This window comes from Tursiops truncatus, chromosome 2 (genome assembly GCF_011762595.2).
Source record: "Tursiops truncatus isolate mTurTru1 chromosome 2, mTurTru1.mat.Y, whole genome shotgun sequence".
NCBI classification, from domain to species: domain Eukaryota; kingdom Metazoa; phylum Chordata; class Mammalia; order Artiodactyla; family Delphinidae; genus Tursiops; species Tursiops truncatus.
In genome coordinates, this window is record NC_047035.1 from 29393927 (window position 1) to 29407393 (window position 13467).

The window sequence follows — 13467 nt, forward strand, 5'->3', positions numbered from 1 at the left end:
ACCAGGAATCTCCAATCTTGGATGCTGGGAGATTGTGTCAAGTGTGGCTGATCACTCAATGATTATGTAGTAACTAAAATGACCATGAGGAGTGTGATGGTTCATAATAATTTCTAGAAATACAATCACTTGGCTACAATGTAATTCTTCCCATTATGAATTTCTTTAAATCAGTGGGACTACTGCTGCTACTATAACCCCAGACTTCCCATTACCTAACGATTATTAGTTGAGTGTTTTAAAGGGGAGGTGGGGGAAGAGAGTCAGGTCACTGGAATGCAACTAAATAATCTTCTGCCCTCTGGTTTGCCCACCCTCCAAAAGACAAGCTGAATTCAGCCAATATCTACCCTATCACCTATGGAAACATTTACTCCCACCATTACAAGATGGACAGCCCACCAAATACAAAAAGTTTGAAAATCACTTGCTTCAAGCAAAAAATGTGCATAATCATAATATTTTTATTTAATTAATTTTTGGCTTAATGTTAAAAGCAACATATTTATGCCCATTATGCCTATAAGACAATGAAAATACATTAACAGTGATAAATCCATCCTTGGAAGGAACGATTGCGTATTAACTTACAGATGCTGTGCTAGGACATGGATCGCCAACACTGGATTAACCTTGCCTACAAGCTATGCTTCTGGGAGGAAGAGCAAGTACATGGTTCACAAATAAACCAAATAACATTCAGACCAAGTTTGTACCCTGACAAGATTACCAGTGCACCACACGGTTTCTACACAAACTCAGAAAAAAAAATACCCCAAACAGGAAAAACAAAAACAAAACATTTTTCCTTTGGTTCCATGTTTAGTGTCACCGAAATGAAATTTAAATGACAACAATAAAATGTGCATTTTTTTCTTTTCTCAGTCATGTAAAGCATTTAAAACAACTTTAAAAAGCAATCTTACCTGTTATACTCTCTTTCTCTTGCTCATGGATCAGAGAACTGATAGAAGATTACGAAAGAAAAGCTAATGCATGAGAAATCAATATATTCAGCTGTGGTGCCAGTCTTATATCAAAATGGAACGCAGGCCAAGCCAATACTGAATACATTGAAATTACAAAGGGAAGAGAAAAGAAATGGCAAAAAGAGGACAGAAACTGAAAACTATTTAAAGGGGTAAATTCTAATTTTTGAAACAGTACTATAATGGAATAAAAAAATGTGTATTGTAAAATGAGGCTAGACTACATAAAACTTACCTCAGTGTCATACACTTATAAGAAATTTGTTTATTTCTGAGATAATAAATACTTACAGATTATTTTAGCTGTTCCAATAATAATTTCTTTTGTAGAGTCCCTCAATTGTTTTATGCTTGCCTATTCACTACACTACTTATTTCTTAAATGTATAGTTCCACTTATGTAAATGATTTGTTTCAGAACTCATTTCAAAAGTTTTGTTCTAAGTAAATGAAAAAGTGAGTGAATCTTGTCCATATTAAATGCAATTCTAAAAGATTATATTAGATTATGTATGCAGTAAATAAATACACACACACGTATATATTTTTTAAGACAAAGACTGGAGAAAGAGGAAATGAGGTGGTCTAAAAAGACATAAGAAAGTAGTGAAATAATGAAGAGGAAAGGACAGAAAAAAAAAAATCATAAATCTTACCTTATTCTCTCTTCAGACTCGTCCGTGCTGTAAATGGACGCCCCCTGCCACGCTGATACCCTGACAGTCTGTGGTTATTTAATAAACTCATACCAAAACATGCAAAGGTTCACTGAGCTCAATTTTTGTTACCGAAGTTTCAAATATCCCCTTTAACCATACCCCCCGATAAAAAAAACTGTTTTTCTTTTTCACTTTGATTTTTATTTTTAAAACACATTTTGGAAATTCAAAACATTCTCCCCACAGTGAAATACGTGTAAGGCAGTCAAAGGCCTGACAGCTTCTCAAACTCTGAAGCAATTACCTTTTGAATTAATTTTTTGAAACATGATTTCCTTATACTTTACCAATGACATGACAGGATTTAACAAATAAAAGGGGGTAAACCACACACACACTGTATACCATTTTCAAGCTTGCTCAGAAAATTTTGAGTACTGAACCTAACCAAAAGCATTCCTCTAAAATGACTTCCCATGGACTAACTTTTTAACTCTCAAAATTAATCTGGGAGAACTACAGTTGTGCTTTTAGACATACTTAATTCCTGAAAAGGCCCTGTGTATGTGACCTAGGGCTCGGCATCATGATAATAATGTGTTCAGCAGCATCGATTCGATGGCATTAATTGTCAACATGGGATTTCGAAAGCTATAAGAAAAAGTAAGATTAAATAAAAGAAAAAAATGAACACTTAACATCTCACTGAGTTAAAGGTCACTCAATCTTAGGAAAGAACCAGTAACATCTTATTATCTCTAACATCAAAATACATTTCACGCAGTGTCTGCATTTCACCGTCCATAAGCATCACCTTCAACACCAGGGAACATTCACAGATGCACTGTCATTGAGAGAAGCTTTCAATAGGCAAAACTCGTGAGTGGGATTTACTATGAACAAATACCCGTTTCCAAGCCAGTTACCCCTTTGCATATTTTTCTGAGGGGGCATCCATAAATATAATAAAAAACAGAAGCTCATACTTACATCCTATTCCTTGTTACTTTCCAAGCTGAGAGTTTCATCTTGCATTAGTCACCATATGATCTCTATCATAATGGTGGGGGTCAATGAATAGATTAGCTTTATGGGAATTTACAGTTCTTCCATGCATCTAAAATTTGGTAAGTCTGGTAACCACTGACCTACTTTTTAAAATCTCCCCCTCTCAAATCTATACAAATATAATCTTAAATTTTAATCTCAGCTCTAAAGAAAAGGTTTTCCTAAGATTAAGTTAAATAACTGCCCCCAGAAATACACTACAGTGTATGTTATTCTGCTGCCCCCTTGAATCTAGTTTAAATCTGACCTTGATGTTTATGTTGAAATCTAAAAATAAAACTAGCTTTTATTCATATTAAAGTGAGATGACTGCAGAGTAATCAGTAACTGAAAAAGCTACGTACAATATGCCAAGGACAACACTAATATGGTAATGGTCTTCTGTTTCTTTGTTTCTATCTAAATATCAATTAAACCTATATAAAAAGCATTTAAAATTATATTCTACTGTAAGGTTGATTTTTCTTTTTTTGTCTGTTTGCTTTGGATTCTGTAAAAAGTCTAGATTGGTATCAAGTGAAAAAACAAGAATACTACCTTGTGTGTGTCTCTGAATTTGCTGATCTCTCGGGATATCAGGTCTCTTTTGTCTTCTTCCATTTCTATAGCATTTATATCCTCCTAAAAGACAAGGGGGACAGGTGGGAATGCATAACGATCAATCTACACTGATAGACAGAAATTAAAGGTTAGATGCTCTGTACAGGTTTTTTTTTCTGTACAGGTTTTACAAAAGACAGGAGTAAATAAAAAACTTATGTAGTAACAAATCCAACAATCTAAGTTAAAATAGTAAAGAGTTAGACAAGAATCACAAATCTGGCAATTAGCAGTAAACGTAAGTTATTGCCAAAGTCTATAATGTAAACTAACCTTAGTGATGAGTGGATAAGGGATCAGTGGGGCCACTGGAAATCTGCGAAAAATCTGCGGAAAAATCCACAAAGATTAAAACAAACAAATAAGCGTTCATATTACTCTGAAAAACAATTTTCTGTATGTTTATACTGTAAGCAAGATTTCTGTAACATTTTCTTGATTTCAAATTACTTGATAATAAAAAAGATTTCACTCACTCTATAACCCCTCCCATGACCCACCACTTCTTGTCCCTCCAACACCCCCAACCAGTGGAATAAGGAGGGTCTCGCACTAGCAGTGCTTCTTCCTTGATTCCTTCCAAGACAGAGGAAACAATCATAACAACAAAATTTACCCATAATTCCTGCCATAGAGCAGAATTTCTTGGATTCTCTCCTCCCAACCCGTATCAAACAAATATGTCAAATTATTTTCTCCTTTACCATTAATGGGGGAAGAGGAAGAACAAACCCTACAGGTCTTAATTACCCTATACCTGACTGACTCTTACCAATTACCATTCCCAGTGACTGGCAGTTCACTAGACAGGTTCTTATGGCCCCATGAGGAAGAACAAGCCAAGTAATAAAAATGTATCTGGGGCTTCCCTGGTGGCGCAGTGGTTGGGAATCCGCCTGCCAATGCAGGGGACACGGGTTCGAGCCCTGGTCCGGGAAAATCCCACATGCCATGGAGCAACTAAGCCCGTGCACCACAACTACTGAGCCTGCGCTCTAGAGCCCACGAGCCACAAGTACTGAAGCCTGTGCACCTAGAGCCCGAGCTGCACAACGAAGGGTAGCCCCCACTTGACGCAACTAGAGAAAGCCGCACGCAACAACAAAGACCCAATGCAGCCAAAAATAAGTAATAAATAAATTTATATATAAAAAAGAAAATGTATCTGATGTATCTGGCCACGAAGAAAACTGAAGATGGACTAATAAGGCAATAAAATGCAAAATAGTATGAACTATAACTACCTCTTGATATTAAATCACAATATATGTTTCATAGTACTACTTTTCCAGGGCATATACAATCCATTCATATAATACACTTCCAATATTTTTAAAGAACACTCCCTATAATTTCTCTAAGTATATTCAAATTAAATGAATATAAGAAAACCAAACATTTTCTCTCAACCTGGACTCCCTATTGTTCTATTAGCTTAGGATGACAAAAGTAGGTGATGATATAATACACTGGGGAGGAGTGTTTCATCTCATGATGTTCTTTCATAGTACTCCAGTTATAAGGCCAATAGCACTACTGTCCATGGAAGGAAATGAGACGTGGCTTAAAAGGAAAGGTGGCTAAAAATTTGAAAATGGGTCAAAATCCTCACTGAATGAGACCTGGTATCCCGCTTGGAGTAGAGACAGAAGAAAAATAATAAGGGAGTAAGGCAAAACAAGGCCAACCCCTTTGTGACAAAAGGGGAAAAAAAATCTTACTTTGTCCCTTAATATCAGTTCCTATTCATCACTCAAGTCTGGGTTTTTTTTTTCCCCCTTACTTAATGAATCCACAAATATGCACAAGCTTCCATGTCACTGCATTTCAAACATGCGAAACAGGAACATTGTGGTAAAAAAAAATTAGGAAGTTAGTTGGTAAAACATGGTCAAATTAGCCTTAACAGTATATTGTTAAAAACGCTAGTCATTCTACTTTCCCCTCAGAAGTTGGAAATAATGAAAGCACAAGAGTGACAGTACAAAATGTAAACTGTAGGAATGACTCTGTTGTCAGAAATCAGTAACACATACGTCCTCCTTCTTTTCCTTCTTCTTCTTCCTGGGGTGAGAGTCAGATTCTTGCGAGGGGGCATTGAGCTCACTGGAGTATTCCCGTATTAAAACTTCAATGGCCCCTTTGATCATCTGATCTCTTCTCTTTGTTTCTTCATCTAAGGCTTCTTCGTCATCATTAGTGACAGTTTCTGGCCTGGCATTCTTAAAAAAAACAAGGCAGATTCAGGAGAGGGAAGGGGAAAATCAAACAAGAAAATCAAAATCATTCTAAAACAAGTTAGTACACAAAACAAACGTGTTTTCTCCCAAACATCTCTGCAGTCCTATTAAATGCAGATTTGGATTTATTCCTAACTTCACAAAACTAAACTTCATTTGTTTTATTGTTTTTTCCTTCGATACACTGCACTTTACGATTTTCTTTTCCTTTCTACCCTTGATAGTTAACATTCTGACCCCTAACCAGCTACAGAAAGACTGAAATCACAGGGCTAGCGTACTACACATCTGCAAAGCTTTCACAATTTTTCAGATTGTCTTGCTCAATACCTGCACAGACTAATGATGTTTACTGAATAACTCATTCATAGTTGAAAACTTTATTACATGAAAAAAGCAAAATACAATTTTATGTACACTATGGTAGCCACCATTTAAAATAAACAAAAACAGCGACTTCCCTGGCGGTCCAGTGGTTAAGACTGCACTTCCACTGTAGGGAGCGCGGGTTTGATCCCTGATCGGGGAACTAAGATCCCATATGCCGTGCATATGGGATCTTAGTTTATTTATTTAAGAAATTTATTTCTTAAATTTGCTCAACAAACTCTTAAGAGCCTACCCTATGCAAGATACTATGTTAGATGGTACAAAATTCAAAATTAAAAAAATAACTTGCCGTTAAGCATTTAACAATACAGGGTAAGAGAAGATTATGATAGAGACAACTTTCACGTTAAGGCATTAAATGTGATATTATAAAACTAACCACTCTTTACTTTCTCAAACCTGCCTCTTCATCTAATATTCTTGTAACCAACTTTCTACTTGGCATCTGGGATAAAGAAGAGATGCTTTAACCAAGGACTGTAATTAAATTGTTTACATTATTTACCAAGAATACTGTAAACTAAAATTGTGGTGATGTGCTCCTTTCTTATTCTAAATCAATAACATATCACAATAAGGTCTTTATGCAGCTTTCACTAAAATCCCTTCAGTGATACTCTGCTTCTCCAAAAGTTTTAAATGAAAGACTTAAACCACCAGTAACTTGTCACTGAAACCGTAGGTCCTGAGATACATATGGCTATTTCAACCCAAATACTCAGCTGTTGAGACCTAAATTCTTTATTATGAAAATATACCTCATGAGGGAACATCCAGTCTGTCTTCAGCATTTTCCCTACATTCTAAATTTCTTTCCATGAACCCTCTACATCTCCATGCTTTTTTTAAGCATAAGGATTGAGGTGGGGTTATAAATCCAAAGGCTTACTCAACTAAAAATACTCATAGCCCCTAAATTCCCTACCACCATCATCCTAAACCAAAACTTAAATATTAGTATAGCTGGTCTTACCTAAATTAGAAGTAAAGCATTTGGAATGAACTAGTTCACACCACCTTACAAATGACTACTGCCCCTTGATCTATAGAGAAAATGTACATTTTTAGAAGGAAAGCTTATGAGCCCAAATCTCTTAACCAATTGTTAATGTAAGAAAAACAAAAGTAGCAATATATACCATGGAAGGAAAAGTTATTTTTAGTTTCAACTTAAACTCTACCTCTGGGTCCTGAACCACAGACAGTTTCCCGATTTCCGGTTTTTTCTTCCACTTCAGAAACAGAAAGCACATTCAGTAATACTGAGCAGCAAAAAGTGAAGGGTTTGGAAGTACAAGAGGATCAAAGAAATCAACTGAATATCTGAGATGTTTACATGGCCCACCTATTTGGCTCTTTTCAGAGGAATTAAAAATTTCCATAGTAAAGCTGCTAGTTGGAGAGTTAGAAAGCAGCTCTACTAGACTCACTCTTTGGCACTGACCTCCTAGAGTTCAAAACAAGAACTTCTTTGGGAACTAAGCAAATGCAGTTCTTTCTTTAGAGAAAATGTAGATTCAACCAGACTAATTTCCAGGCAAAGATGTGAAGATGTTCCTACCTGCAGTATCTGATCTGTCCTCAATTAAAATGTAAAGCAAGCAGCTCTTTCCAAAGATTATTTGTACTTCCACCACTTGGCAGAGTTCATTCTTGAATGTGTGATTAACAAGCACTATCTGTGACGATCAAGCAAATATCTCTACTCCTATACCGCTACTGCTGAACAACCAGAAAGCAACAGGACAAGGACTAGATCAGCGTGGCTGCCCCAAACGAAACACTTTTACTAAAGGTCATAAAAGTTGCTTCTACAAATTCTGCAAAATCCAAATAAAAGCTTTTAATCAAGCTACTACTCAAGGCATATAATTCCTCTTAAAATTCTGGGTCAGGAAAAATCTCTCTTTCTAGCCAAACTCGTGGTTCTTTTTCAATCGGAGAACTATACAACTAATAGTATTTTTTCTTCTGTCTGGGAATCAGGAAAATGTCTGGATAGGTAGCATACAAGTTTCTCAATGTCTCATTCTCATGTCACCTACTTTAAGTCAGTATTTTCTAAATTTCTCCAATAAATTGACAATAAAAGAGAAAGAACAAGTATACTTTCACATCTTACCCTGAAAAATCATGACAAACCTGCAATCTACTCCACAATATACTTATATTTGCTTAAGCTGTTTGAAAAAAAAATTTTAACTGACAGAATTGCTCAACATTTTCATTTTACCAGTATTGTTGAGTAAGATCAACACTCCAAGAAAATATACCATGTTTGTCTAATGACTTTAAGTACCTCTGGGCCATGCCAAACACACCCAGAAGTCATGTCTGTTAATTTTTTAAATTTCATTTTATCTGAAATAACCGTTCTGTTTTTATTGGAGGTGGCTTCAATTCCATTCTTGAAGAAAAATATAAACAGATTTCAATTGTGATTCCTCTTATTAATGGTGATTACAAGATAAAGTCACATGATTATACATTTCCTTATTTATTACATAACTATACAGATTTACTTCATGCTCAGCGAACACCATCTGCAAATGCCACCACTTAAACCGCCTCACAAGCTAAATTTCAAGCTCAGTAAAACAATGAATCCAGGGAATTATATAAAAAACTTTGAAGACACTGAATGCATGCTTTATTTTAAAAAAGAATTCAGTTATCACAGCAAGGAAAATCTAAGAAGTCTTGTTGCAGACAGTTGGCTTTTTTAAGGTTTTACTGGTATGACAGGCAACAGTGCTCATATGAGATAAAATACAATTTCTCTGGAGTGTAAATTGTGTTACTTCCTTTTAAAGCTAGGGAAAGACAGTAAGATTACCAGGTGAGCAACATAACTGCAACTGTTATAATAAATGCTCTCCCCATTCTTGTTATGAGCAAGACCTTAACCCAGGTTCTGTGGAGGTACAAGATGAAAAAACATAGTCTGTGAATTTATTGTCCTGTCTATCTTATAATCAGAGAATGCGGGATACGGGAACGAAACAGGGTACAAGGAGCTGTGAGAGAGCGATACAAACAATACATACCACAAAGCAGACTGATGTAACAACAGTAAAATCCTGTTTTATATGAGAAGAGAGGATTTACTTCTGCCTGAGAGGAATCTAGGACTGATGTCAGCTATATGAATCAAGCAACATTTTAACTACATGGATAGAATTTCAACAGGGAGCTTGGATGAGCAACAAGGACATCAAAGCACAAAGGAGTTTGTAGGGATACATGACTGACACATGAAGGGAATTGATGGAGAAAGCTAGAAAGGTAGACTGGAGCAAGCCTTGGATGCCATGCTAAGAATATGGGCTTTACACTGTGAGAAATTCAAAAGCATTAGGATGCATGAGCAGGGGGCTGACATATTTATACTTATGTTTTAGAAATATAGGGCAGTACTGTAACAGGCAGATGAGAAGAAAACAATGTAGATAAATCAGTTAAAATACTATTAAAAATCCAGAGAAAGACAAGATTAAGTGAAAAAAAAGCTGTTTACAAAATAATACTTCAGAATTCAATCCTTCATTTATAAAAGGAAAATAAACTCACATATTCCAATTAAAACTATACTCACCCATACAGAGAAAAATGCCTGGAAGAATATGCAACAAAAATGTCTACAGTGCTTACTAATGATGATAGAATTACGGTTGATACTTAACGTCCTCTTTATAGGTTGTTCTATTTTTATGAATTTTTTTTACAATGTTTTTGTAAAGGAGGGAGTGGTGGAACCAAGAAACCTATTTCTACTTTGAATGATAGTGAAAAGCCTGAAGAGAGCAAAAAGGCTGTTTTGTTTTTGTAGAGACAGAAAGGTAATAATCAATCTATTTTAGATCTGTTCAGCTTGACGTGTCAAAAGGAACTAGGAAGGGAAAACAAGGAAATATACATTCAGGTTTTAGCTATTTTTTGCTTTTGTTGAGAGGGAATAATAATGTATACATTACAACACAACATACAAAAATTTCCTTTACTTTAGCTTCACTTAATAGAGCCACCACCAGATGACAGCAATAAGACTTATTTTCATTCATTTTAGAACCTGTGTACTTCTAAACGAGAGGGCAACTAATAAAAATTTCGTAGGTTGAAATATATTTTGTACTTACTTAAAAGCTGCCTTAATGAATTAGCTCTGTTTGGAATAGTCTGTACCAGTGTTTTCTCTGGCAAGTTAACCTTGTCCAGCCTCCCTTACTACCTTCATCCCAACCTGGAACAAGCAAACCAACAGTCATCCACCCACTATGGGTAGATAAAAGACTTAAAGTAACTATAAACTATAAAAACACCCTCTTGATGATCTTGTGAAGCCCCGTATTAGATTTTTTATAATGAGACGTATTTACACTGAAAGAGCAAAGCTGGCCTAGAGAAGACAATGCTATAAAAAACATACCCCATTAGAAGCTTTCTTCTTTGCTTTCCATTCATCCAGTTGTGCCTTTGTCTTTGCATCAACTTTAACAAGTAGCTTCTTCTCTCCAATCTGCAGGTCATGCAATAACCTGAGAGCACGGAGGGTTGATTCAGGCTCCTTATACTCACAGAATCCAAAGGCTAGCAATGGATGTAAAAAAATTAGTGAAATATCAATACAATTATGAAAGATGAAAAATATTTATGAAAAACTGAAATCATTACAGACCAAACATTATAATACAGGGATTATTTATTTTGTCACTCTTCCCTTTCCTGCAATTACCTTTGATACGGATTTCATTTTTAGTACCCTCAAACAACCAAAAGAAAAAAGAGAAAACAAAAACAGGGGAAATGGGGCTTCCCTGGTGGCGCAGTGGTTGAGAGTCTGCCTGCCGATGCAGGGGACACGGGTTCGTGCCCCGGAGCGGCTAGGCCCGTGAGCCATGGCTGCTGAGCCTGCGCGTCTGGAGCTTGTGCTCCGCAACGGGAGAGGCCACAACAGTGAGAGGCCTGCATACCACAAAAAAAAAAAAAACCCAAAAAACAGGTGTCTCTACCAACTAGTATGAAAAGAACAGTTTGCTTTCAAAACTAAGAGGTTATCTCATCATCTCTTCTCCTACTTTCTTCCTAAGTCCTAATTGTTCCATCTTGATCATACACTCCTGCTCTGAAACAAAAAGGACTTCTTAAAGTTATCTTATAAGAAACCAGTTAGTCTGAATAATTTTTTTCCCTCTCCTACCTCCTTCACGTTATCCTTTTCTACTTTCTCATCTCAACTCTCAGCCAACATCTTCCCAAATGCCTTTAATCCTATTAAAGAGTGAAGACAGAGTGCTAGTAAAACACTCCTATGGTTAAGGACAATGAGTGTAAATGCAAATGTACTTATGCACACAGGTTAAGATGATCTCAATAAATAAGGAAAAATTTACCTACCTTGAAGTTTTCCAGACGCGCCTTGTACTCTCTTCCAGCTCAAAACCAAGCCACATTTCTGTAAAAGAAAACAAACAAAGATCTTTACCACCTAAGCTAATTTATCATGCAAATACGAACACAACTATATTCCCGCTAGAAAAAAATAGAAGTTAAAAAAAAAAAATCTTGTCAGCAACTAAATTTTGCAATTCCCAGAAACCTACTATATGAAAGAAACACACAATAAATCATTTTAAAGGAAAATATAAATTCTTACTGATTCTTATTTGTATAAAAGTACCTACCTTTCAATAAATTAGACACTTTACAGTTATATTTATCCTACAAACATATATATAAAACCAAAATGCCCAAATATTATAATAGTTAAACTATAATAAATTTCAGTAAATATTGAGCTCATAAAGACTCTGTTTTAAAACACATGTATATATTATAAAGATTTTTAATGACACAGGGAAATGCTTGACATGGGATGCAAAAATACCTTGAACCATGAAATTGCAGATATACAGTAAAATTTTTAACTATGTAAAGAAAAAAAATTTCCATAAAGTGATCAGAAATATTCCAAAATGTTAATGGGGCAGGTTGTCTGAAGGGTGGGATACTGTTACACTTTGTTTACTTCTAAAGTTCTTAAATATTAGTTCTAATTATTAAAGTAAAAAACGAAGGTTTAAAAAAAGTTTTGTGGAAAATAATAACTGAAGATTGCCTCTCAAAGCTGAGAAATAAGTGGAGTTTTCTCTGAAGGGAAATATCTTTCCCTTCAGAGAAATTATTAAAATGATAGTCAAAGAACTGGGACTTCCCTGGCAGTCCAATGGTTAAGACTCCACGCTTCCACTGCAGGGTGAGAGGGTTTGATCCCTGGTTGAAGAACTAAGATCCCACATACTGTGCAGCGTGGTCAAAAAATAAATAAATAAAATAAAATAATTTACATATATATATATATATATATATATATATATATATATATAAAAGAAAATTTCCCAGGACTTCCCTAGCAGCACAGTGGTTAAGAATCTGCCTGCCAATGCAGGGGACACGGGTTTGAGCCCTGGTCCAGGAAGATCCGCGGAGCAACTAAGCCCATGTGCCACAACTACTGAACCTGCACTCTAGAGCCCACGAGCCACAACTACTGAAGCCTGCCTGCCTAGAGCCCGTGCTCCGCAACAAGAGAAGCCACTGCAATGAGAAGTCAGCACAATGTAGAGTAGCCCCTGCTCGCTGCAACTAGAGAAAGCCCACGTGCAGCTATGAAGACCCAACGCAGCCAAAAATAAAAATAAATAAATTAAAAAAAAAAAAGAATCCACCTGCCAACGCAGGGGACATGGGTTTGATTCCTGGTCTGGGAAGATCGCACATGCTGCAGAGCAACTAAGCTCAGATGCCACAACTACTGAGCCTGTGCTCTAGAGCCCGCGAGCCGCAACTACTGAAGCCCGTGAGCTCTAGGGACCGTGTGTCACAACTACTGAGCTCGTGTGCTGCAACTACTGAAGGCTGAGAGCGTAGAGCCCATGCTCCGCAACAAGAGAAGCTACTGCAATAAGCCCCCACTCTCCACAACTAGAGAAAGCCAGCGCGTAGCAACGAAGACCCAATGCAGCGCACCGCCCCCCCCAAAAACAAAGAAAAAGAAAATTGTCCGTAAGGTCAAACATAGCATAAGGAACAGCAGCAGAATTCAATAAAATTTTGCAAAGACAGAAGATAAATGGATGGATAATAACTCATTCAGTAGAGCAAAGAAAGCTATGACACCAAGTGTCTACAGAAGCAGATACCGATAAGAAGAATTAAGCTAACTGATTCTACAAAACCCAGTGGATCCAGACTGGGCGGGGGGAGGTACAGGGGAGAATGGGGCTTAAGTGTGAAGCTGAATAAAAACAGGTTCTTGCCTGAGAATACAAATATGGAATAATCAAAGCCTCAGAGGTTTCAAGCAACTACCCTATCCCCACCCCCAGAGAAGACAGCCTGAAGAGTTACAGTCTGAAGAAAGTGAACAGAACAAGCTTGGGATGTGGAGCACCAGATCTGAAAGATCTGTACGAGATACAGAGTGATTAAGAAGGGAAGAAAGTAAAGGTATAAGAAGTGCTT

At 36.5% G+C, this 13467-nt stretch overlaps 1 protein-coding gene across 6 annotated transcripts in view; it reads right to left on the minus strand.

Annotated features, from left to right (window-relative positions):
- Positions 1 to 13467, minus strand: part of RBM25 (RNA binding motif protein 25) — a 52496-nt gene that overhangs the window by 19285 nt on the left and 19744 nt on the right. For 5 of the 6 annotated variants that reach the window (XM_033850938.2, XM_033850935.2, XM_033850936.2 and 2 more), the window contains 6 exons: positions 11341 to 11398; positions 10373 to 10533; positions 7128 to 7178; positions 5353 to 5538; positions 3590 to 3643; positions 3254 to 3337 (listed from right to left, as the gene is read on the minus strand). In XM_033850938.2, coding sequence (XP_033706829.1) covers positions 3254 to 3337; positions 3590 to 3643; positions 5353 to 5538; positions 7128 to 7178; positions 10373 to 10533; positions 11341 to 11398 — 594 coding nt within the window. The remainder of the gene's footprint in view (positions 1 to 3253; positions 3338 to 3589; positions 3644 to 5352; positions 5539 to 7127; positions 7179 to 10372; positions 10534 to 11340; positions 11399 to 13467) is intronic. The other variant, XM_033850937.2, reaches the window with a different exon arrangement.